The sequence below is a fragment of the Neurospora crassa genome, linkage group VI (genome assembly GCF_000182925.2).
Source record: "Neurospora crassa OR74A linkage group VI, whole genome shotgun sequence".
Classification (NCBI taxonomy): Eukaryota; Fungi; Ascomycota; class Sordariomycetes; order Sordariales; family Sordariaceae; genus Neurospora; species Neurospora crassa.
In genome coordinates, this window is record NC_026506.1 from 71,014 (window position 1) to 96,168 (window position 25,155).

The window sequence follows — 25,155 nt, forward strand, 5'->3', positions numbered from 1 at the left end:
AGTCAGTCCAGTCAAATGTAAGTCACCGTCTATTCTCTTTCACTTTTCTTACTGGCGCAGAGACAGACCGGAAAGTCCAGAAGCAGGGAGTGGGATGAGGGGAAATGATGTGGTGGGAATGAGAATCGGAACCAGACCTCCTCCACTGGGAGGTACCTTGTATTGATTCATGCTTCGAGCAAGTCTTGTCCTTGCAAGCCCTCCCACGTTTCCCCGTTTCGGAGACGAGAACATCGACAGCCAGCCAGCATGCCTAGCATAACCAACGCAAGCAATCAACGCAAGCAAAGCAGCGGGAATGGCGGGAGATGCGTAGCATTTTCAGGGCTGCTTGCTGCCACTTGGACGCTGACGACACTTGACCAGTCAATGTTGAATGTCACTGATTAGACCTTACCATTGATTGGGCAAGATGTAGCCAAGATGTCAGAAGTCGGGCTTCCTTGCAGTTTGTCACATTTGAGAACTTCTCGAACCTCAAGTCATCTTCTCGCTCTCTTCTCAGTCTCTTCCCCTCTCCCCTTGTCATTCGAAAAGCTGGAAATATCACCGTCGAGAAGGGTCTTTGATCCGATGACAAGACTCCCTAGGATCGGGGAACAACATGAAACTTTCCCTCTCTTCACCCCACCCCCACCTAGAGAGAATGTTTGTGGATCCCCCGCTTCACCGCTCGTCTCTCCGCTCTCGATTCCATGTTTGGTGAGCATGATGGTCCGTGCTCCTTCGGCTACCTCCCCCGGGCACCAGCCGGCGGCGGTTCGCTTGGTTTGCTTGGAAAGTCTGGAACGAGGCGCTTCACCTAGTTTGTGGCGCACTCAGCCCCTGATCAACCAATCTGATCTCGAAAGTGTGTGTGTGGAATCACTTCAGCAGCGTCCTTAGCCACTTTTGGGGTGTCCAATCACAGTGAGGTCGGCTATCGACCGACTCCCAGTGTTCCAGTCTCCATCGTTCGTCTGGTCTCGCTCGGTCCAGGTCAGGAACACCCGCAGACGCCCGCACTGCCAGCGAGGCAGGTGAACAAGGTGAGTCGAAACACCCAACTCGCAATCCAGCGAGGATACTCTGAATGAACAAGAGAAAATCATTGATCTTCCTCAAATCCATGAGTGGAACAGCATCGGCGCCAGTTACTCCCGTTGATTCCGTCAAATATCTGTCGTGTTACGAATAACGCCTGCTAACAACGCCTGCACCCCCCGTACAAAGACCGGGCGGAACGGAAACGAACACTGGCGCTCTGCAAGATAGACAAGCAGAGACATGCAAACCCACCAACCACCTCGTCGGCCTTGCTCTCGAGACCGTGAGAACGGTTCGTCAGTGGTTGGACTGGTTCAAAGAGCTTGCATTAGGGCCATGCCAAATCATCAGTCTACTACCCCACTCGTACCCCGTGGGCTTGCGAATCTCGCGAGAGTCGTCATTGGATTGAGGTCGCGTTGAGTGCTTGCATCCACAGTTTTCTTTCCCCTCATTCACCCGCCTGCTCTTGTCTCGTCTCTTGAGTTTCTGAGACTGTCTCGTCCATGCAAAGTGTCGGTTTGCACTTGTTCTTGTGAGTCGCAGCGCCATTATCAAGCACAAATAAGAAACGACAGGGCAGAGAACCAATTCAATTCCGGCGTTACCATCCTCTCAAGATTTGCCCTTGCAATTGGAGACACGACAGCAGTCCGATTTCGGTTTGTGTGTGTGGGTGGGTGTGGGTGCCCGTCGGAGCCATCGTGATGGATGGTGGTCCGTGCGGTGGGTGACTGGTCCTGTGGATGAAGCTCGAAGACTTCCATCGCGCGGTCTTGATCATCGCAAAACCTTTGGGCAGCGTAGATGATACCAAAAAAAATTTCGGCAATGATCAAGGTGTCATGAGCGTAAAGCATCAAGAATTTGTTAGACGTGTGGGTTACGCTAAGCAACAAGACAACAATGCGGGTAAAACGACCAAGTGACAACAACGCGCTTGAAGCCAATATATCCATCAGGTTATCCAATGCCCCATCTATGATGCTAAGGTGTGTCCAAAATTGTGAGTACCATGCTGTTCGCAAATACATGGGTGATGATGTGACCAAAGAAACAAAAGCCAGGACCCCCCGAAATAAAAATACAGTGGGTATGACGGGAAAAAAGCTGCCGTAAACTTGTCGCCATCATCCACCTAGGAAATGTAAACAGGAAGGCGATTGCCCCTGAGCTCGCTCTTGGGAAACTGTATGTCCTGCCTGTCGAAGTCGTGCAACTGAAGCCAGCACAGCATCCTGAAAACCAGAGTGCACCAGATGGCCTGGGCTTCGATGAGCTGCTTAGAGGCCAGGGCAGGTGTTGTAGGCAACGCTGGGGATTGCCCAACTGTAGACGTACTAGGTGTCGAAGTGGTGGCAGTAGAATCAGGACCCGCCGGGGCCATTCCCAATCCACTGATGTCTGAGTTTTCGGTCTGCTGTGCCAAGGTATACGATCTGTGATTTATGTTCTTCATGCACTTGCGCTTATCGTACGCTTTGACCGCACGATCGCTAACACAAGGAAGGACATGCTCAAAGTAGACTTTCATGAAAATGCCCTGTCTGTCTTCTGGGTTGGCGGCGCTGAGTACGTCGAAGAAGGCCGTAACCGCCTTCCCTGCTTTCTGGGAGCTATCATCTCCTGTGTCGCCCGTTGTGGTTGACTTCGTACCCTCCTCCGGCTCGGGTTCATTGATCATCCTGAGTACCTCTTGGATGTGCTCGCGAACAACCATGATGAGAAGATCGCGCTCACGGGTCTTCAGGTAGTCGTCGCACTCCTGAATCGCGTCGTGTAGACAATTGAGAAGAGGAAGGCTGTAGCCAGGCAAAATCGGTGCGTAGTCCTTTTTGGGCCGTTCTTCCGCTTTTCGAGGACTGCTTGCTTTGTATTCAATCAACCAACTTGGTCGTGTTCGTTTCCTTGTTAGCGATCGCTTGAGCGGGCCAATAACTCCACCTTCAGATGGTTCGTCACTTGAGATCTCTACATCCTTCTTCTTCTCGTGCCCTTCGTTTTCTTTGTTCTCTTTGTCTTTCTTCTTCTTTTCTTCTTCAGCGGCAATTTCCGTATCCCTCTCCTTCTGTCTTGTTGCGACGTCCCTTCTGTCGGCTTCCAGCTGGTTGAGGACTTGACTGATAAGCTTTTTCAGATTAGGAGTGTCGGGGGAGGGCGTCATGTATTGTTCCTCGTCAAACATGGTTGAAAACTCTTTGATGAGCCTTGGGAGATCAAAGAAGCGCCTATCCCAGTGATACGGTGTCGGATTCGGAAGCATGCGGTGGTAACTGTTTTTCATGTACAGGGATTGTCCAAGCATGCCGATGATTTCGAAGGGAACTATTCGATGTGGCCTGTCAGTTGAGTGTCGCTTCATAAGGGCACTTTATGTGACTTACCTGCGAACAGATGTTGGTGTCTAGCGTCCTTTGTCTTGAAGTAATTGGCCGTGCTAGTGTTGCATTCGAGCTGAACCATGGTCTCGGCAATCTCGCGCATACTGCCAAACTGGAGCTCGTTGTCATCTTTGGCACCAAGCCTGCGGTTGTCCTTGGCCGTGTAGAAGATGGTGCGAACGTAGCCAAAGCACAGCTCCTTGATTTCATCAAGAGGTATGATTCTGTTCTCCTGGAAGCGGGCTTTTCCACATATCTGGAATGTGAAGGTGAGGCCGAGATCGGGTACCGTGCTGCCAGTGAGCATGTAACCGTTGCCTTCGGCGCGGTACTTGTCCCGTGATCGATCAAACTCCTTCCAGTAAATACCCAGCATGGATGCGATTTCGACTATGTGGCATATTGTGGTGGTAGCATACGGCTTCTTGACGCCGGCAGGCATGTTGTCCCAGCTTCGAGGTTTGGGCTGAAGGGCAACAACCAAGGTGTGCTCTTTGAAGCCAGCTACGGAACCGGGGCCAGATTTCTTCTGATGCTCTGTGACCCAATTCATGTTTGCTCGTTCCATGGACTGAATTTCTTCCAACAGGGTGAGCCAGGTGGCCTTTTCATTATCGGCGGTATGAATACGGCTGTGTTGAAGGGCGTCGCGCTGTTGTGCGTTCTGCTCCTCTTGTGTCAAGAGCCGGGCCTGCTTCATGCTGTCCTTGGTGCCATCGAGAAAACTGATAGGAACCTTGAGACCCAATTCAGGCTTATCCATAGGGCCGCGGTCATTAGTTTGCGGACAAACGAATATGACGGGAGTCTCAAACTGGACCTCGAAACGGAGCTCTTTGAGCTGTAGCTTTCGGTGTACCGTATCATACCAGCCGCCCTTGAGACTTTTGCGGCAGTTGGCGTAACCCGTGGCAGATGCAAGGTATTGCTGGAGGACCTGTAGGAATGTTCCTATCAACGCCACGAGTGAGATGACGAGGGCGGCGGTCTCGACTTTGTCATCGCTGCTGCTCATGTTGACGATCTAGGGGATGATCCCCAGACACAGGAACGGAAAGAGGCCGTTATGGACGAGTCGAGTCGGGAAAGGGCATGGGTGGGTGATTGAATGTCGTTTGGGTTTCTCAAGCGTTGTAGTAGCAGTGGCCCATGTGTGGGTATGACTGTGTTTGTGATGGTGATGGTGGTGCCGTGGTCGTTACTGGTGTCGTTGATTCGTAAAACTGCTCGACGGAAGAGGATGGGGCTCTATCTATGTAAGAAAAAGAGATGATGAGTGTTGGATTCGTAGCAGACAGACGAGGTTTACGAGGAGGGGCGCAGCCACATCATTTGTGACAACAACATTCATACCTCTTGACCTCGAATACTACCTCGATCCAAGGAGGCTCTGCCGCCGCCACCGTGTGTGCGACGGTAAACAACCATTTTGGTTGCGACATGCTGCAAGAGGGAAGTTTGGAGGTGGTGATGTTGGGCGGATTCGCTAGGGTAGGACGGGGCGATGGGGGTGGTCGGGGTGGTCGAGTCAGGGTCCATGTTGTGTGTGTACCCGACGAGGGTCGAGAAAAGTGCGGACAAGGCCACCAATGGTGGTGATGGAAATTGTAGAAATTGTTGAGGGAGGTTGCACTCGAAATGGGGGGACTCCCGTCGATTGGAGATCAGCGGAGATGGCGGAGGCAGGTAGGGCACTATGTGGAGCGGGACTGCGCTAACACTGCGCCAGGCCCGAATTTGACCTGCAGCAGTTTACAGTATGTAGTGTAGAGGTACGCAGGACGGGAGGTAATGGAACGGAAGCGGGCAGGCAGACAGCCCGCGCTCCAGGGCATCTCATCCACCTCGTCTGGCCAGGGCATCATCTTGTCAGTTCTTTCGTTCCACTTTCATCCTCTTGGGAAATGATTTCCATCTCGCAGGAAGGTTCTGGGTGGCTCTTTTGGCCTGTTTCATCGTGGGCGACCTCCGCAACAAATACCTGTAGGTAGATATCCCCGGCTGTCTTTTTCGTCAGTCAGCCCCTTTGGCCTGCATCGCCACAATGTATATGCAAGTCCAAGGTGGTTTCTATGAACTAAACCTAGTAGGTAGACCGCATTGATCTTGACCAAGTTGAGCACGTCGAGTTGGCCTATCTCATTTTCTTTCTTCAAGTGCTGCTGCGCCTTGTTGCCTGCGTGGCCACAAAGGGAGGGGGTTACACTCACAACGAAAGCTGATTTGTTTACGTTTGACGAAACTGAAATTACCCCTCCCGCAGTCCAAGTTTACAACAACGGGAAGCAGCCAGGAGCCAAAGACAACGGACAGACGAGGCCAGCCATGTTCAAGTCAATCATGATCACAGAAGCCCCGCCGTCTCCACTGCCAATCCGGGGCGGACCGGGGCGAAACTGGGCGGACCGGCACGGAAGGGGGCCGTCCCTTGAATCAGTTTGCGCAAACACTAGTGTATGTAGCATGGAGATCCATGTTCATGGTGTTGTGGTGATCAGGAGGAGCATTGGCCGAGTCCGGCAGATTGGCCTGTAAAAGTGTCGGGTAACGAACGTGTAAAATGACCTTCAGCAGCAAAGGACTGATGTTACTGTTAGAGGCTCGCGTGACGGAGCAAAGAGCACTAACAGTTCAGCCGATGTTTGTGGAGTTATTCTGTTAGCTATGTGGGTGTGGCTCAAGTACTTACACTATCAATCACTTACACACTACCTTGGCTTCCTCGCGGCAGGCAACGGCGTGCAACCCGCGGGGCATGAAGGTTCTCAATCACCATCGTGACGTCACCAGGCAACTAGCTCGGGGAAAGAGCTTCTTGATCATAGGTACTGGCTTATCACCTCTACCATTTCGGTTGTCCCTCTTTTCTTGACTCGGAGTCCTGAATACACACAGTTGATGAAAGAACTCTTTCTCTTTCCGTCCCCCAAGATCAAAATCCAGGTACCTACAGTATACTTCCCTTACCTACCTCTAGTCACCATCACCCACAATGTCAGACAACAACACCACCTCCACCAAATACAGCGACACCCGAGAAGACGTGCCCACTCCCTCTCTCGCCTGCCACGACCCCTCCAACCCCTCCATCCCCGGCTCCCCCAAAACCACCCTCTCCTCCGCCCTCGAAACCGGCGCCTCCCTCGCTCAGGACTTCAGCCCCGTCAAATCCATCTGCGCCCACCTCAACGCCTTCCACGTGTACGCCTCGGACCCCACCCGCTTCGTCGAAGCCAACCACTACTGCGCCCACCTGACCGAGGACGTGCGACAATGCATTCTCTACGACTCGCCCAACCCGGGCGCCCGCATCCTGGGCATCGAGTACATGATCACCCCCAAGCTGTACGAGACGCTTCCCCAACAAGAGAGGAGGTACTGGCATACCCATGTGTTTGAGGTCAAGAGCGGCATGTTGATCATGCCCAAGCCTCCCGGGCTGATGCCGCAGGCGGCCTGGGAGAAGGCGGAGAAGACGGAGATGGAGAAGGTGGTTACCCTCTATGGCAAGATCTATCACTTGTGGCAGGTCGATAGGGGCGATAAGTTGCCCCTCGGGGAGCCGCAGTTGATGACGAGCTTTACCGACGAGAGCCAGTTCCCCGTGGACATGGAGAAGGTGTTGGATGAAAGAGACCAACGATTCCCGGGGGCGGATTGGAGGGCTAAGAGAGAGGGTAGAAAGGATATTGAGGTACCCGAGATGCATCCTGGTGAGTTTTTCTGTCCCTTGCGATCTTAACACTCTTCTTCTTTTCTCGGATATACGCTAACTTTTCGGCGACAACAGATGCGGATTGGACGTGGAAGAAGGACAAGCAGAAATAATGAACGAGAAACATATCTCTATCGTACCTAGATTGTAATACATAATGCAACGAACGTGTACGAACAATCATCCCGCGACGCCGTAAATACTACCCGTATACAAGTAAACGAGAACACGATCCCGAAACCCCTTACAATGCTGTCAACACCTTGGTCATCTCTTCAATCACAAACCGAGGACCATCCGACCCGAGCTTATACCTCGACCCAAACACGCCGATCGTAACCGCGTCACCCTCGATGGCAACTTCCACATCGATTGCATCCTGTATCGCATTGTTAGCATCTGCCGTCATCCCAAGGAGAGCCGACACGATCAAACTCACCGGATACGCATTCCTAACCGCGTTGTTCTCGAGCTCCTTAGGCATGGAAAACTCCTGTTGGTCTTCGGCCTCTCCCATCACCTTCACTTCCTCCTCGCTCACCAGTTCCATCCTCACAGCTTCGTTGGAATCAAAGTTGGAAGAAGACACAGGGACACTCAAAAAGTTGACAAACCCATCCACCACCACTCCTGTCCACTCCTTGATCTCCCAGAGTCCCACACCAACATGTTCAGGATCGGAGATCTTGTACAGATCGTCTTGGATCCGCTTAGCCATGTCCACCAGGCTTTCTTGGACTCGAACGCGCAACGGCACAAGGCAGAGAGTGGGATATGGGATTTCTGAGAGGTCGGAAGAGCGGTTGGCAAGGTAAACCCCAAAGACCACGTCTCGGGATTTGGCCTCAATAGTTTCCGAAACGAAACGTGCGTAAGCAGCGAAGAAGAGGGCTTGGATTGAGACCCCTGCCGCGGCACACAGCTTCTTGATCCTGGAGACGTCCGCAATGGCATTGCGCTGGACTAGAGAAACGCGCCGCGAGGGTCGGGATTGATGCTCTGGAGCTGGTGCTGGTTGCCATATGGCTCCTGGCAGGAAACGAGAGAGACCGTCTACAAGAGGTCGGAGCAAGTCGGGTAGCCAGGTGGATTGCGATGATGGTGCTTCTTCTGCCTTCTCTAGAGCTGATGCTGCTGTGGTTGACTGTGATCCTGTCGCTGAACTCGTCGTCCAAGTGTTCAGGTTGAGGTTAACAGGTGCTGACTTCGCGCCGGCAAGGTATTCCGTCCAGAACTGCTTGGCTTCCGCACTTGGATGTGTCTGCTGCCTCGTATATTCCTTCCAGACCTTAAGCGACTCGGAAGCATCCGCCTCTCCGCTAATGCTGGCGCCGGCGCACAAGGCGGCGAACCGGTCAACCACCATTGGCAAGCTTAGTGCATCGTACAAAGCATGATGGATCGTGAAGTTCAAAATCCAGTCCCCGTTGTCAGTTTGTTGACCACCCATGGAGTTCAACGGCTGGACTAATCCACCTTGACCCTTTCTTGACAGACTTGACCACTGTTTTGGATCGATATCCTCAGCTGGGTTGTCTGCCAGGGCATCAGGCCTGAGAATGACCTGCATTACTGGCTTTCCGGGCTGGTCATTCGTAAAGAAGATGGTCCGCAGAATGGGAAACTCGGCAACCACAGACTTCCAAGCACCCGAGAGAGAGGACTTGCTGATGTTGCCGGTGAGACGATATGTGAAGGTCGCGTGGAAGACATCGCCTTGGGTGTTTTGCCAGACGGAGAGCATGTGGACTTGCATGGCCGTGGCAGGGAGGACGGCCTCGATATTGTTGATTACCGGCCCAGCAGAGGAGGGAATGATATCGTCTTGAGAGAATAGGGCGGTGATGTGCTTTTCGTCGATATGCTTGGGAGGCAGAGAGGTCTCGTTGACAGTTTTGATACCATTTCCAGTGTCATTCGGAGCCGGAGCTTCGGTGGACCTCGCTGCAGGCTGCTCTCCGGCTTCAGTAGCAGCCTGAGCCATGACGGGGACACTTCTTGCTTTCAACAGCTGGCGGAGCGGGATCGATACCCCCTGTTTCCGTAGGAGAGAGACGACCTTGATGGCGGAGATGGAGTCCAGGCCCAGGTGATAGATATTGTTGCTCTTCTGGACCGCACATACCTCCAGGCCAGCAACTTCTGCAAGGACAGACCTGATTTTCTCCTCCAGATCCGACCACTCTCCACCAACATCTGCATCCTCTACTAAATCCTTGCCCTCAACCGCAACGATGTTATCATCTGTCGCCGGAGTAAAACCGTCCAACCCACAAACCCTCATCTTACCTTCCTGAAACTCCAGTACACTCTTCTCCCCACTTTCAACCAAATACCCCAACACCTTATCCAATTTCTTCAGCAACTCTTCCGCCCCCTTCTCGCCATCCACAAACCGTGAGTCGCACGCCGTTCTCCAAACCAATTTCTCCCCTCCATCTGCGCCAGAAACAACCTCCATCTCCACACAAACGGGGTACTCAACAGCCGAACTTCCACCGACTGACCTTACCAGCACTTCACCACCTGCTCCCGTGTTACCGCCGGGTACCCCTCTTTGGAGAACGAACAACGTGTTGAAAAGCTGTCCACCCTCTTTCACCAACCGCTGCATCTTCCTCAACGGAAAATGCTCCCTCCCACCGATATCATTTGAAACACCTTGCATGTATCGCAACCAACTTTTTACATCTCCATGCAGCACGCTTCTGACCGCAACAGTGTTCATGGTGGGGAACATGAGTTGTTCAGCTTCTTCTGAACCGGCGCGACCGGAGAGGACTGCGCCAAACATGACGTCTAGGCTTCGGATAACGGTGGCGAGCACGGCGGCGTGGCAGGCTTGACCAAGTGTTTGCAGGGTTATGGCTTGCTGCTTGGTGAAGGACTTGATCTTGTAGAAGTCCGATTGGGAGGTAGTTTCGTGCTGGTAAATGACCGAAGACTGCTCGAGAGAAAGTTGAGGGTAAAACGTCGGTTTCGCGCCAGCCAGGTATCCAGACCAGAAGGCTGTTGATCGGTCATCGCCTGAGCGGAGAATCTCCTCCAGGTATGCCTCATACGATGGGCGAGGTGTGTACCGGCCCTCGTAAGCGGCTTGGACGTCTTGGTGGAGGAGGGAGAGAGACCACCCGTCATAGAGGGCGTGAGCTATGGAGAGAACTACGAATCTCCTGTCACCCAGTGTCGCGAATACCAGCTGCAGAAGGCTGGCATGACCGCCAGCTTTTCGAGCCCGAGCGGTAGCATAGTCGGTGATCTTGGATAGGTCCTCCTCTCTTTCAATTTCCAGTTCTGTCATGGCTTCTGCGGGGAGTTGTTGGTGGACAACCTGGAGATAGGCAAAATCCAACGTGGGATCATCCACCATGAAGAAGGACGTCCGCAAGATGGGGGAGTTAGCGACCACGGTCTGCCACGCAGACTTGAGCTTGCCCAGGCCGACATGCGGTTCAATCTCCATGATGTTGTGGTTGAAGTACAGCTGGAAGTCCGAATGAACCATCTCGGCGACCATGCCGTCTTGAAGGGGAGTGGCGGGCAAGACTGTTTCTACATCTCCCTCTTGTTGTTCGCGGATCTTGTCAACCCATTTGTCCCTCAGACTAGAGAAGGTCTTTTCGCGTAAGTTGTCGCCGTTTGCTTGCGTGCCGTTCGTGAGCTTTTGTTTCTCCAAGTAAGGAAGCAGTCCCTCAATTGTCTGCCCTTTCATCAACTCGCTTGGCTTGATACTAACACCCAACTGCCTCAACCGTGCAGAAAGTTTGATAGTGTCGATACTGTCCAGGCCAAGCTCCAGGATCGAGGTTGTCTCGGTGACTGTGTCAGCAGCGACCTCCGCTAGGATAGCAATCTGTTCGTGAATCGTTTTGGTGGCTTCAGTCCAGATAAACCCGGAGTGTTCTCTCCCTTTGTTGACATCCTCCACCTTGTTGGCCTCGTGTCCAGGTTCTTGCTGCCCCGTGACCAAGTTGATCCCATCATCACCCACAATCACTCCCTCCAGATCCTCTCCTATCTCCGTCATAATCTCTACCAAACCTTCCATCAATTTCTCCACAATATTCTCACTAACTACCGCTTCCTGTGCGACAATCAACAATCTCACCTCCCCATTACTCGTCAAGGTTGCCTCGAGCGCCAGCGGATAATCAGCCTGCGTGTCGACATCCTCGTCCATGGCCGTCCACAACTCTTCCTGGGGTTTCGAAGTCTGCTCCTGTTGGAACGAGAACAACACCTCAAACAGCCCGTTCCCGGCCTTTCCACACCACTTCTGAATCTCCCTAAGCGGTACATGCTGCCATTCCACTACCTTCGAATTCCAGTCATGACAACTCTTCACCAGCTCCTTATACGTTCTATTGCCAACCGAAGCACGGAACGGCAGCGTGTTCAAAAGCGGGCCGACGACGTGCTCCGCACCCTCAAGCTCGATAGCCCGTCCCGAAACAATCACTCCGATCGTTGGGTTTCTGACGCCGAACTGTTTGGCTAAGACGGCGACCCAAGCGGCTTGCAGGAGGGAGTGGTTTGTTGTTCCTAGAGTTTTGCTCAAACTCTGGAGAGCGAAAGGGATGGTTGTGCGGGAACTGAAGGCTTTTGTGCTGGCGCCTTCGACGACGGCGAAGGTCGGCTCGGGACTGGCATTGTTGAAGTGTGAAAGCCAGAAAGGCTTGGAGTGAGAAAAGGGTTGGAGGGGGCCGTGGTAGAGGGCTTCGAGAAAAGATGGGTTCTTCTCACCCTGACCGACCTCGCCGAGATATGCAGAGGCCATCTTCTGGAGGATCAACTCCAAGCTGTTGGCGTCATAAACGCCGTGAAAGATGTGCAACGCCAAAAGCCGCTCCTTCTGGAGATCGGACCTAAGGATACTGAACAGCTGGAGTTCCATGGTTCGCTTGATAATCCTCCCGGCATTGTTTCGTAGCCACTCCCTTCTCGTCTCCTTTACCGTCTCCTCCATCTCAGCCTCTTTCTCGACCTTCAATCGCTTCCAATTCAGCCTTGGGCCCGTTGCTCCAGGCTTAACAGCGACCTGAACAAATCCCTCAGTGGTCTGCACAAACATGGTCCTCAGAATCGGGTACTCTGCCATCACCTCATCCCATGCACTCTCCAACCTCTCCACATCCACTCCCTCCGTCACCTTGAAGAGGAAGGTATTATAATACTTCTCCCTCCGGGCAGTCATACCAGCCTGCAACCCGGTACACGGCGCCACATACTCTACCTCCTCTCTCTTCAGCCCCAGCTCTTTACAGACATTCGCCATGTGGCGATGCTGGCACGCTTGCACGAGTTGCTTGGCAGCAGCAATTTGAGCGGTGTTAGACTGCGCCTTGCCCAAGTCCAAGGCTTGTGACAAGTCGGCAAGGAGCGGATGGCTGAGGATTAGTGACGGAGAGGCTTGAGGAAAACCGGATCGCTTGAGCACCCGGCTAAAGCGGAGGGCAGAGATGGAGTCGAGACCCAGCTCGAAGATAGAGGTAGAGGGGTTAATGAGTTCAGGGGAGATGGATAGCATCTCTGCGAGGACGGAGGCAGCTTTTTGACCAGTAGGGGTCAAGCTGCCGGGGGCGATGGAGGCAGAAGGGGAGAGGCTGACGAGTTCTTCCTGCGTTAACGAGGAGAAGAGACGTTTTAGCTCCTTGATCTCCGCCTTATTGTTCGCTGACAACGGGATGTACGGCAGACGGACGACGTAGGTTGGGACCATGTACCCGGGGAGCTTTGCGCGACAGGCTTGCCGGACCTTGTGAAGCAGTTCAGCAGTGTCGTTTCCGTCTTTGATCACCTCCAGTTTCTGCTGCTCCACTCCCTGCGTTCTGATGGCTGTTGTCACGAAAGCAACAAGGAAATCTTTGCCGGCTTTTTCGTTGCGTATCACCACTGTCGCCACATCCTGCACCTCCTCCACTCCCACTTTGATCGAATGGTTGATCTCCCCAATTTCCAACCTCTGCCCTCTGAGCTTGACCTGATCATCCGCTCTCCCCAAAAAGTCAAAGCAATCATCATGTAAAACTCTGACAAGGTCGCCAGTGCGGTAGACCTTCTCCTCTTGACCAAGTACCCGCAAAGTAGGGAACCTCTCCTTGGTAAGATCTCCCCTCCCCAAATAACCCTTGCCAACTAACTTGCCAGAGACGCACAGCTCGCCAACAGCACCACGCAGGACAGGCTTGTCTGTGCCCGGCTTCAGCACGTACGAACCGACATTCACAAACTGCCGCCCAATATTGCTCGCCCTCCCGTTCCTGGGAACTCTTGGGTACACTGTCACGCCAATTGTCGCCTCCGTCGGACCATAGAAGTTGTAAATGACGGCCTTATCACCCCACGAATCCAGAATCTCTTGCTTCAAACTCTCGCCTCCTGTTATGAACACGCCGCGACACAGAGACGGGACATCGTCGGGGTGTATCAACCTTGCCAAAGAAGGAGTGAGGTCGATATGCGTAATTTGCAATCGGGAGATAGTCCCTGCGAGATCTTCGAGAATGAGGTCCTTAGGCGCGCCGACAAGGGTAATACCTACAGACCAGGACCAATATTGTTCAAGCACAGAAACGTCGAAGTGCAGGGAGGCGAACTGGAGCCAGCGGGATGTGTCTTCCCAGTGACCGGTGAAGATGTGCTGGAAAGCGAGCATGCATTGGACTGTGTTGTCGTGTGTGATCTCGCAACCTTTAGGGGTGCCTGTTGTGCCAGAGGTGTAAAGACAGTAAGCCGCATCAGACGGAAGTAGCTCCCGATTCAAGAACGGCGAGTCAGCCGACATGCTCTTCAACGCCTCAAGATCCACACCCATGACCGGCACCTCGACAACGAAGTCCATCTGTGTGGACTTGCCAGCCGTGGTCAACAAGGCGGTGGCCCCAGAATCCTGGACAATGAACTCCTTTCTTGCCTCGGGCGCTCCAGGATCCAGTGCCACGAACGAACATCCCGCCTTCAGGACACCTAAGATAGCGAAGAACGCCTCAGGACACTTATCAAAGTAGACTGCCACAATATCTCCAACCTTGACATGTCTTGAAAGCAGGTTCGCTACCCGGTTTCCGTTAGCATCAAGCTCACCATAACTCCACTGCCTCCCTATGGGCTCGCCACGGGAATCAAACCCATCAGCAAAGAACAGGGCCGTTTTCTCGGGAGTCTTGTGAGCTTGGACCTCGACAAATTGATGGAGGAATTGAATATCGTCCGGCACCGGCAAGGTGGCTTTCTCGGGGGGAACGATGGCGAACAGCTCCGGACGCCACTCCAACAGTCCATCCTCGTGAGCAGCTGGATGAAGAGCAAGATACTCAACCATTGCCTGAAACTGCCTCAAAACGAGCTGGGCTTGCTGACGAGGGAGGACGTCGTCGAAGAAAGTGACGGCATATTTCACCTCTCCGTTAGGTTGAGGTTCGACTTCAATGGAGACGGGGTAATCGATTGTCGCAGCATCCTTGACAAGGCTCCACGGCGCTTGGGTTGCAGTCGTGGAGGTGTTAGATGAGAACTTTTGATAAACAACCAGTGTATCAAACAACCTCGTATCTGGCCTTCCAAGCCACTGCTGAATCTTCGCCAACGGCTGATGTTGCTGCTTGTATAGCTCGACATTGTACTTCATCATCCCCTGCAGCAATTCCTCGTTGCTCGTGGTATTCGCAGCAATGACCGGCAAGGTGGTGATACACGGAAAGATCGCGTCTCTCGTCGCTTCCGTGTTTCTACCCGAGAGAACCACGCCAAACGTCACTGACGGTTCACCCAAGTAGGCTGACAGCACCCGCGCCCACGAAGCCTGAAGGAGGACTTGCAAGCTATACCCCGACTCGGCCGCAGCTTTCTCCAGTTCAGGTAGCGACAAGCCACCCTGCAGCGTTTCCACCTGGATCTTTCTGGTCGACTCCTTCAAGGGCGTCATCACTGGGAAGCTGTTGATAACCGTCTTCTCTGCCTGCCCCTTCCAGAACTTCTCGGCCGTCTGCCGGGAAGTCTCAATTTGCGTGAGAATATCCGCGACAGCGGTTCCGGTTTCAGTAGACGTCGGCGGGATGAGGTCATCGTCAAAGACAGCTTTGGCAAGTTCTACCATGAGGACTTGCAGAGAATGCGCGTCGTAAAGAACGTGATGCAGGCCGACGTGCATCGCCAACCCATCATCACCGTCAACCAAAGAAACGCCCCACGGCACGGACTGCTTTTCGCTCAGGATGCCGTCAGCGAGATCACTCCGCCACTTCTCAACCTCAAAAGGCTGTCCCTTGATCACAAGCACCGGCTTCTTGACAGCATCAGGCTGGTACTGAACCATGACAAAAGCGCAGTCATCATGCTCAACGGCCATGACGCCGGTGCGGAGGATGGGTTGAGCCTTGAAGAGTATCTCCCACGCCTTCTCCAGGTCTTCCAGTCCAACACCTTTTGCGGTATCGATCCGGTACTCCAGAAAGTTGAGGTAATCCCTCCCTCTTTTTTGAGCGGACTGCACGAACTGCATCCACATTCCGCTTTGCAACGGAGTACAAGGCAAAACCTTTTCCACATTCTCAAGCCGGACACCCTGTGAGACAAGCTGTTGTTGAGCCTGGGATTGAACCTCTTCGGCAAGCTTTGCGATGTCATCCGTGATGGTCTTCGGCTCAATTACAACGGCCTTATTGTTACCCCTCTGGCTCTCAAGGAACGCAGCCAATGAAGCGCAACTAGGATGCGCAATGATATCGCTGGCATTCACCTTCGTACCTTCAGAAGCCAGTTCCTTTCGCAGCATCGAAGCGATCTGCACGGCGGAGATACTGTCTAGACCGAGTTGGTAGATGGTTGTCTGTCTCCCAACCCGACGGTCCTTGTTTGTCATAAGTGAGGCCAGAACATTGCAAATACGGGACTCAAGATCGGACCACTCGTCTTTCCTCGCGTCGTTTGCTTGGACATGAGTGGCCGACGAGGTTGATACTTCAGTGTCATTGAAAGGCATCTCTGTGAGCTTCTCCTTCAGGTTCGCGGGAAGGGTATCCAATTGCCAGATATGCGAGGCAGGATACTTTAGGAAGTTGTCGAGGGTGCTGAAGAGGAGATCAAGAACCAGGTCGGCGAAATCCTTGGTGAAGTGTCCACTGTTTCAGTTCGTGTCAGAAAGCCTTTCCCATCGCATAGAAAACGGATTCTGAGACGACTTACCGCTCCAAATGCAAATTCACCAGCAGCTCATCCTTCTCCGCGTCAGGGACGAACTCAACCACGATCGGGACCTGCGTTAATTAGCCGTCAGCGCAAATCCTACAACCTATCGTCCCTTGATCATCATCACCAACAAGTCAATCAGCAAAGGAGAACTCACATCCATATCACCCTCATCTCTCACCACCTTCCACAGGCTGTCCTCCTTCTCCCCATATCCGCCACCTTGTTGCAGCAACAAAAGTGTGTCAAAAAGTCTCTCTTGTGCCTGAACAAGCCCCTGCACCTTTCTCAAAGATGCAAACCCAGGCCCTTCTAAAAGTCTAGTCCCCAGCTGGCCAAATGCTTTTACCAAGTCAAAATTCCTGCGTCCGTCGAGATCGTCCAACCTCATCCTCACCGGGACTGTGTTGAAGCAAGGCGCCACGAGCTCATCAATTCCTTCGATTGACAAGGTACGACCGCTGAGCACGTTACCGAAGCATACGTCTTCCGTCCTAAGTACCACCGACAAAACGGTGGCCCATGAGGCTTGAACAAGGGAGAGAAGTGAGACGCTCGAGTGCCTGGCCTTGCTAAGGACTTGACTGAGTGAAATTGGGATGGGTTTTTTCAGTAGCACCGGCGCTGGCAACTCAGCTGTGCTGGAAGGAGCAAAGTGGAACGAATTGATCAACAGACGGGGATGCAGTCCAGCAAGCTGCTCCCTCCAGAACGTCTCCGTCTCCGGTGCCCGCGCAAACGCCAGACTCTCGCGGAGGAAGGGCTCATATTTCGGTGCTGGAGGTAGCTCCTGGCCGGCAAGAAGCTGTTCCACTTCGTAGAGCAAACGCTGGATGGCCACTCCGTCGTACAGAGCGTGGTGGCAGATGAATGACAGGAACTTGCCATCTCCACTGTTGATTATCGCAAGTGAAATGGGCGGCTTGAAAGAGTCGACCGGCTCGGAGAGGGTCGAAACGTGCTTCTCGATGACTTCCCCCAAATCATCGGCTGAAGAAACACCAAACTCCAGCCATGGTATCTCCCAGCTCCCAGCTTCCAACACTACCTGGACCATCGGCCGCTCCGGATCCTCAGTGGACACAAAAGCCGCCCTTAGAATCCCCTGCCTCTGACAAGCCTTGGCCCACGTGCGCCTCAAGCTTTCCACATTGCAAGTAGCTCCGAGCTTCAGCAGCATCTTGTTCACGTACGCCCCACCCTCACGCCCAATAGAAGCAGCAAGCATACCCTCCTGTAGTGGTGTACAAGGCAACACCTTTTCTACATTCTTCCCCTTCTCTTCAAACTGCTCTGTAATAGCCCGGGAAAGCTGTTCTGAGACCAACAACTCCAGGCTTTTCTCCTTTCCCGTTTCTGCTTCCGCTCCCACTTCTTTTGCCGTGGCCGCTGCCGGGGGCCCGGAAGAGGGCGACTCGGACAACGCCAACGCGATTCTCGCGACGGTAGAACTTCGAAGAATTGCTGATATTGCGAGGCGCCTGCCGCCGAGGTGAGATGAAAGCTGCTTGGAGAGTTCGATAGCAGAAATGGAATCCAATCCGAAAGCCGTGAGGGGCGTCCATCTTTTCACGCTGCTCCGGTCAACCGCAAAGACGCGGCAAACAATTTCTGCCACTTTGCTCTCGTTTTCTGACCACTCCCCGCTGTCATCACTGCTGTCGCTGGAGCCAATCGAAGGGCCAGCAGAGGCGAGGTACTCCTGGGCAAGGGAGGTGAAGGTCTCTTCGAGGAGGCGGCGGTCGAGCTTACCAGATGCTGTGATGGGCAGCTTGGTGAGAGGAATGATGAACGAAGGGATCATGTAACTTGGTACTCGTGCCTCAACGAATTGAAAGATGGAGCGGACTTCACTTTGAAGGACATCGTCGAGCTCGAGGATCTGGAATGTTGTTGTGCGGCCATGGATACCGGGGACGAAGAAGCTGACGATTTGTCCTTGCCCTGCGCTGGTGGAAGCCACTCCTTTATTCGGCTTGAAGAACAGTGTCGCGCACTCGGTCCCGTTGCCCTCCATCTTCCCATCCTCTCCTACGGCCTCCTTTTCTTCCACGCCATTCGCTTGATCCACCGAACTACCCCCCAGCTTGTTGCCCGCACTTGCCTGAACCGCCGCCTGCACAACAGCATTAACCTCTCCCAGCTCAGCCCTCTGACCTCTCACCTTCACCTGTTCATCCACCCTTCCCCAAATCATCAAACTACCATCGGCCAGCATCCTACCCAGATCGCCTGACCTATACACCCTCCCCCACTTTTTATCCACCACGAACTTCCTACTTGTCAGGTCTTCCTGCCCGAGATAACCCTTGACAACTTGATCTCCACCAAAACAAAGCTCACCAAACCCTCCGACTGGGACCAGATCGAGCTTATCAGAGTTAGGACACACCACGAACGCGCTGGTGTTGGGAAAGGTGAAACCCAAATGTCGTGTCCTGTGACGAGGAGGGATGGTCATCTTCTTGACAGAGCAGATGTTGGTAGTCTCGGAAGGGCCATAGCCCTGCCATAGCTGCTTGTGCCATTTACTTGCCACCGCAGGTGTCATCGGTTCTCCTGCCGTCACCAGGAATTCCACACCAGGTACATTTTCAGGGGAAACGAGCGAGGCGACGGTAGGCGTCATGGAAAGATGGGTAATTTCAAGGGAACAGATAGATTGTTCGAGGTCGGCAAAGAGGATATCGTTGGTGCCGGAGCAGAGGGTCATGGATTGGGTCCAGGCGAAGAAGATCTCAAAGACCGAAACGTCAAAGGCCTGGGAGCAGGACTGAAGGAGGCGGGATTTGCCGGGTATTGATGGGTAGATGCGAGATAGGACGTCCAGATTGCTGACGATGTTGAATTGGGTGACGCAAACCCCTTTGGGTATCCCAGTAGAACCGGAGGTGTATATGATGTAGGCGATGCGGGAAGGATCGACTGGGATGTTGAGGTTTTCATTAGAGAGGCCGCCTAGGTCCGCAGTCTCGAGGTTGGTGAACTTGACCTCTCCAATCTCCTCAAACTTTGTCGCGGAGTCAGAATCAGCCAGACAGTGCCGGAGACCAGCCTGCCCAAAAACTGTCTTTACCCTCTCAACCGGCGTGGTGGGCAGTAAAGGCAGATACGCACATCCAGCCTTGAGAATCGCCAGTATTCCCGCATAGAGAAGTACCGATTTCTCCATGACAATGGCCACAATGTCTCCCTTCTCCACACCTTGGCTTTTCAACAGCCAGGCAATTTTGTTGGCCATTGTGTTCAACTCCCTGTAGCTCACACTCTTCGCTACTACGGTGCCATCTTCCGCAATCCTCTCCGCAAAGCAAAGTGCCTCCTGATTCGGGTTCCTCTCAACGGCTACCTCAACAGCCTTCGCCAAATCTGGCACCCCTTCAAGCGTCTTGGGGTGCTCGTTATAGATCGACAACAGTTTCCTCGGAAATACTTTCTTGAGACAGGATACGTCCGTGTCCAAGCTGCGGAGCATAGCCTCAACAAGGACACTCAATTGATCCCCTATGACGGCGATCTGAGCCCCGGTAAATGCATCAATGTGATATGTGAGGGTCAGGCCATACCCATCCTGGTGGGGCTCGACTTCAACGAGAAGTTTCGTCTCAAGCCAGTCCCGACCTTGTTCCAACTCCACGAACTTCCTCTCTCCGTCCCTGTTCGCATCCCTAGTCGGGCTTTCGAGCGTCTCCTGATAGACAAGAAGCACATCAAACGGACTCTGTCCAGCCTGAATCCCTACAACCCTCTTGATCTCCTTCAGTGGCAACACGCTATGTTTCATCACCTCCCTACCCACCGCCTGAACATTCCCCAGCAAATCCCTCACCGTCCTCACACTTGCCAGATCCGTCCTCAGCGGCACCGTAGCAATACACGGTCCGATGATCTTCTCAATGCCCGGCACAGGAATCGTTCGCCCCGATGTTACCGTGCCGATGACCACGTCTTGACTTCCGACGTAAACGCTCCATAGCCAAGCTAAAGCAGCCTGGAAGAGGACTGGCGGAGTACAGCCAAGTTCGCGAAGTACGGACTTGACTTGCTGGGGAGAAAGAGAGGGAAGATGGACGGAGTGGGACTGAACTGTGGAAGAAGGAGGGATGTCGGGTCGCAGTTCTGGGATTGAAGGAGGTTGGAAACCAGCGAGATGTTGAGCCCAGAATTCGCGGGCTAAGTTGCAAGACCGGCGATAAGATGCGGAATGGTAGTAGGTTGTGACGGCGCTAAATTGGGGACGTGACTTGGGAGTAGAATCGTTGATGAAGGAGTGAAGGTCAGAGAGGAGGAGATCGGTTGACCAGCCGTCATAGATGGCATGATGAATCTGAAGGACGGCCGTAATAGATGATGTGGCTGGGGGAGAGGAGAGGAAAATGCGGAAGGGGCGGAGGAAGTCGTCATCACCGAAGAAGGAGAACTCATCAGAAATGTTGTCGACCGCCGCAATCAGTGAGTCGGCGAGGGAGTGGAAGATGACCTGCAGGAATTGACCGCCATGGTGAACAAACCCCGTCCGTAAAGCCTCGTTTGAGTGCGCAAGCTGAAGAAACCACGACCGGATATCCATCTCCGTGGAGCCCTCCGGGAAATTGAGCTTCAACCAGTTGCAGTACGCCCTCGGGTTGGCAGTGGTTTCAGACAGCATCGCAGATTGAAGCGGCGTACAAGACAGCACAGCTTCGATATCCTCCAACCGTCCCTTCAAAATGTCGTTGCTGGCTACGATCTCAGCCGGCTGATACGTCTGCATGTCCCGTTCCTGGCCCTCTTCATCATCAGTTCCCTCAGCCTCAAGACCCCTGATCACTTCCCTTAAAGCTCTGATTGTCCTGGCCCCCAGGATTGCGTTGGCTCCAATTTCCACCCCCATCGTCTGCCTCAGTACACTCGCCATCTTGATAGCACTTAACGAGTCCATGCCCGCATGCATCAAATTCTGGGTTGGGTGCACGACAACTCCCAAGGTATCTCGCACCAAGACAGAAATCTGCCTCTCCTCTTCATCTCTAAAATTTTCTACTTTCGGCGGCCCGCTAACCTGCGTGGCTTCATACTCTGCAACCAGTCCCTTTCTGTCCACTTTTCCTGACGCCAAGCGTGGGAATTCTGTCATGACGATAATGTCACCAGGGACCATGAATCCAGGTAACCAGGCTTTGCAACAGTCTTCAATCTTGGTAGCCATGGAATCGACTGAATCGGCAGCGCAAAAGAGGACGAGAATTCCTTTAATTACCGCTGCAAAAGCGGAGTGACATCCCGGAGCACGCAAAGCGGCATGTTCAATCTCACCTAGCTCGATGCGTTGACCGCGAAGTTTGACTTGGCCATCGCCAATTCTGCCCATACACTGCATTGTGCCGTCAGGGAGCATGCGCGCCTTGTCCTTTGTGCGGTAGAGCAAGCCGTAGACGGGGTGAGTAACGAAAGCTTCAGCAGTGACTTCTGGGCGGTTTAGGTAGTAGGGGGCTAGCTGATGACCGCCGATGGCGAGTTCACCAACATCGCCGAGCGGAACAACCTTTATCTCTGAGGCGTCGACTCCCCCCTCAGGTATCGCCAGAATGAAAGAGGAGACCGTGTCAAAGGAGAAACCAATTAGGCCGGGAACAGAGTCCGCAGCAAAGGCGGGCTGGACGGTGCAGTGGATAGCAGCTTCAGTTGGGCCGTACATGCCCCAGAGGATACTATCCTTGGCATCACTGCCACCGAATTCACGAACGACGGGCTGGGTGAGCATCTCGCCGATGGTCAGAAGTAGCTTCAGACCGGGGGCATTTTCCCTCTTGCGCAACAAACTTCCAGCCACTGAAGGCGTAAGCTCGCAAGCATCAATCTCCAATTCATTGATGACCCCAGGCAAATCATTGAGCATGGCCGACCTGTCACAGCTGACTAGTGTCTTTCCCCTGAAGAGAGGGAAAAAGATCTCGAAGACGGAGACGTCAAAGGTAGGTGCAGCAAACTGAAGGAACCGTGAGAACTCGGGGATATGTCGATCGTGAGCTAGCAAAGACTGAGTGGCAGCGTCGTGGGTGATGGGCACGCCTTTGGGAGTTCCTGTGGAGCCGGAGGTGTACATGACATAGGCTAGGTTCGTTGGTGTTGGTCGCCTGTGTTCGACTGTCTTTGTGGCTGTGAAAGCCTCTTCGGTGAGTAGGAGAACCAACTTGCCCGTTTCATCCTCGGGCACCCTCTCCGCCAACTCGGGCGTGGTAATGACCAAGGCAGCCGAGACTTGGTCAAGGATGAACTTTGCTCTTTCCAGAGGAATATCAAGGTTAAGGGGACAGAAGGCCGCTCCGGCTTTGAGAATCGCCAATTGGGCAATGTACAAATCTGGACATTGGGGGACGAGGACCGGGACGATAGGTTGTGAGTCGTCGTTGGTCACCGGCCCGACGAGAGACGATATCCTGGCCGCCAGGGAGTCAGATCTTCTGTGCAGCTCGTGGTACGACAGTGAGACCCGCGAGCCGTCAGGGGCGAGGTAGTCGATGGCAAGTGCATCATTACCTCTTGTCTCGGAGCGGTGTTGTACGAGATGATGAAGGAGACTGGGACCTGGGAGTTTTCTTGGTGGGTGGTTGGCAATGGAGAGGGCAATGTCTGGGCGCGAGTCGACTGTAGCCATTGTGGGTTGCTTAGTTAGTTGGTGGTGATGGCCTCTTTGGCCTTTTGTTGTCTTTCAGCACGATGAAGTGCTATTATTGAGCCGGGTAGGAGCCCGTGTTTAGCGGTTGCGCGGCGGATGTAGTGGGACACCGGGATGGGAGGCGGCTGTAAGTGCCCGATATAATGTGGTGAGACTGTCCAATAAGGAATGAGGGCGTCCTGAGTGCCTCCAGTTGGTGTTGCTGATTTGCAAACTGATATACCCAAAACGTTAACACGAGTCCCCAAGGCGTCAATCTTATTCGCTACCTGCCCAAGGACGGCCATCATGTGTTATACATGACCAAGATCTCAAATGGACACAAACAGAGGGAGAGAGAGACTTACGACGTCTGCTATTGGTGATTGGCTGTGCTTGAGGGTGAAGTGCCACTTGATGTTGGATGATTTGATTTCTATGCAGAATCATTGGTCAGAGGCCGTCGACATGAAGAAGAACAACATGAGGAGGCTCAGTTCAGTCAACGTTGATTTGGAAGTGGGAGACTGTCTGTGATGGGCCAGCCAGCTATCCCGGGACTGGAGTGCCAAGGCGAGTAGGAGGGACGGGGGTGCAGATCTGTGTGCGTGTCTGTGTCTGTGTCTGTGGTTGACGACGTTGGAATCACCAGGCACGCTTGAGACGGGGAGACGGTGGTGGTGAAGTCGGGAGCGAGAGACTGGAGAGGGGAAAGACGACGTGATGTTCCATGGATGGCGGCATCCTTCCCTTTGCGATAGGTTCGAGTACCTGCCTAGCTCGCTCGATAAGTAATTTTAGTGGAGCTGCGATGGATCGCTCCAGTCGAAACTTGGAAGTTGCAATGCGACTGTCCTCCCTTGTTTGCCAGTGTTTTGGGAAGGTGCCGGAAATTGCGTCCGCGGCGTCGTCTTCTTCCAAAAATCAAACAGATGCCTTCCTTCCGTGTGGTCTCCAGCTGCTGTCCCGTGTTTTGTCCGGTCCCGAGTTGAGCCCGGCCCAAGCTCGGTGGTGTTCACAATACCGTACTATGTAGAGGTAGGAGGGGCCGTTCCGTGTCCCGGTTCCCGCTCCCCGCCGTCAACTCCGGCCGCCAGTCCATACAGCGAGGTCTTGGCCTGTTCCAGCTGGTGATCATTCACGAATGAAATCCAGATGTTCGTACCTTGATTGGGATATGCAAGGTACCGATACCCTTATGCTTCGGTACTCAATGCCGGTCTTCAAAGTTATCACATCTGGATACCGTCACAAATGAAAGACAAGCTGCAGATCGAGGTACCCTTTTTGTCGGTAGAGCCAAGATCCAATTATCCAAACATGCTTGATAGTACTCGTAACCTTCACTTTCAAGATCGAAGTGCAAATTCTTCAAAATGTCTCTGCAACTTATCACACTGGCCGCCAGTGACGGTGCGGACGTTCCTTCTTTGGAAAACCAAAAATCGAGATGGTGAGATGACCCAAGGTTACAGTGGAGTCCAAACTGACCAATTGGAACTGCCAGCCAAGACCCAAAGCTTGGCATTTTTGGCATCGCTCGGGCACGGGAGCGACCATGACCGACGGGAATCCTCACCAAAAGACATTCCACCACTTTTGCACCAAAACAGCGAGAAATGAAACCACCTTTTTCATTTGAAATGCTGAAACTCTATCTTACACGCGGGGGCCTTTCGGCATCGGTCCCCTGTACCCCCGGAACGAGTTCTAACACCTAACCCTGACCGCTAGCCCTAGCACTGACCTTGGGAGCAGCCCGCGCAAAGCTAGGTACCCAGGTACCTAAGGGCGTATTCCATTCGTCGTTTTTTAGCGTTTTCACCGGGTGAAAAGACCCGGTGAAAATCGTATTCCCCGAGTGGCATAGACAACTTTGTACCTTTTCACCGGGTTACAACGTCCGTGCACGTCTTTACAACCTAGTGAAAAAAAAATCCCCGCTTTTTAATATTCTAACCAACTAAAGTACAAAACCACTTTTTTACCGGATAAACAGAAAAATCAATATTTTACAAATCGCAACCGGGTAGATTTTTGCAAATTTTAGTACCCAAACTCGCTACCCCCAATATATAGTACAATTTTAATACTATATATACTATAAATACTGTATATTACCCCCCTTAATACCCCCTAGATATAGCGCACATCTACTAGAACTGCCGCAATTACAATACGTAAGCGCAAAGTACATATATATATCGCTT

At 53.1% G+C, this 25,155-nt stretch overlaps 4 protein-coding genes across 5 annotated transcripts; 2 read left to right on the forward strand and 2 right to left on the reverse strand.

Annotated features, from left to right (window-relative positions):
- Window positions 1-711: 711 nt before the first annotated feature.
- On the forward strand, window positions 712-1,485 carry NCU07122 (the record flags this gene model as incomplete). 2 transcript variants are annotated; one of them, XM_011396705.1, is made up of 3 exons in its annotated part: window positions 712-850; window positions 946-1,028; window positions 1,213-1,485. In XM_011396705.1, 3 exons carry the CDS (start codon window positions 712-714, stop codon window positions 1,252-1,254), a joined length of 264 nt encoding a protein of 87 aa, XP_011395007.1. In that variant the 3' UTR covers window positions 1,255-1,485. The 2 variants fall into 2 exon arrangements, with proteins under 2 accessions (XP_011395007.1, XP_011395006.1); XM_011396704.1 differs by having other exon boundaries at window positions 1,084-1,233.
- A 215-nt stretch (window positions 1,486-1,700) lies between these two features.
- On the reverse strand, window positions 1,701-5,036 carry NCU07121 (modin). The gene is made up of 2 exons (XM_955211.3): window positions 3,411-5,036; window positions 1,701-3,351 (listed from the first exon to the last, which is right to left on the reverse strand). The coding sequence occupies exons 1-2, from the start codon at window positions 4,420-4,422 to the stop codon at window positions 2,165-2,167; spliced, it is 2,199 nt and encodes a 732-aa protein (XP_960304.3). The 5' UTR covers window positions 4,423-5,036; the 3' UTR covers window positions 1,701-2,164.
- A 1,181-nt stretch (window positions 5,037-6,217) lies between these two features.
- On the forward strand, window positions 6,218-9,684 carry NCU07120 (DUF1264 domain-containing protein). The gene is made up of 2 exons (XM_955210.2): window positions 6,218-7,120; window positions 7,198-9,684. Exons 1-2 carry the CDS (start codon window positions 6,400-6,402, stop codon window positions 7,233-7,235), a joined length of 759 nt encoding a protein of 252 aa, XP_960303.1. The 5' UTR covers window positions 6,218-6,399; the 3' UTR covers window positions 7,236-9,684.
- Window positions 7,227-23,686, reverse strand: NCU07119 (nonribosomal peptide synthase 2). The gene is made up of 5 exons (XM_955209.2): window positions 23,314-23,686; window positions 16,466-23,180; window positions 16,306-16,376; window positions 7,562-16,241; window positions 7,227-7,501 (listed from the first exon to the last, which is right to left on the reverse strand). Exons 2-5 carry the CDS (start codon window positions 22,943-22,945, stop codon window positions 7,367-7,369), a joined length of 15,366 nt encoding a protein of 5,121 aa, XP_960302.2. The 5' UTR covers window positions 22,946-23,180; window positions 23,314-23,686; the 3' UTR covers window positions 7,227-7,366.
- Window positions 23,687-25,155: the final 1,469 nt, after the last annotated feature.

Coding starts and splice junctions, on each gene's coding strand:
- NCU07120 (XM_955210.2), top strand. CDS start 6,400: ATGTCAGACAACAACACCACCTCCACCAAATACAGCGACACCCGAGAA. Junction 7,121..7,197: donor GGTACCCGAGATGCATCCTG/GTGAGTTTTTCT, acceptor CGGCGACAACAG/ATGCGGATTGGACGTGGAAG.
- NCU07119 (XM_955209.2), bottom strand. CDS start 22,945: ATGGCTACAGTCGACTCGCGCCCAGACATTGCCCTCTCCATTGCCAAC. Junction 16,377..16,465: donor GAGATGAGGGTGATATGGAT/GTGAGTTCTCCT, acceptor TAATTAACGCAG/GTCCCGATCGTGGTTGAGTT. Junction 7,502..7,561: donor CGGTTAGGAATGCGTATCCG/GTGAGTTTGATC, acceptor AATGCGATACAG/GATGCAATCGATGTGGAAGT.
- NCU07121 (XM_955211.3), bottom strand. CDS start 4,422: ATGAGCAGCAGCGATGACAAAGTCGAGACCGCCGCCCTCGTCATCTCA. Junction 3,352..3,410: donor ACACCAACATCTGTTCGCAG/GTAAGTCACATA, acceptor CACATCGAATAG/TTCCCTTCGAAATCATCGGC.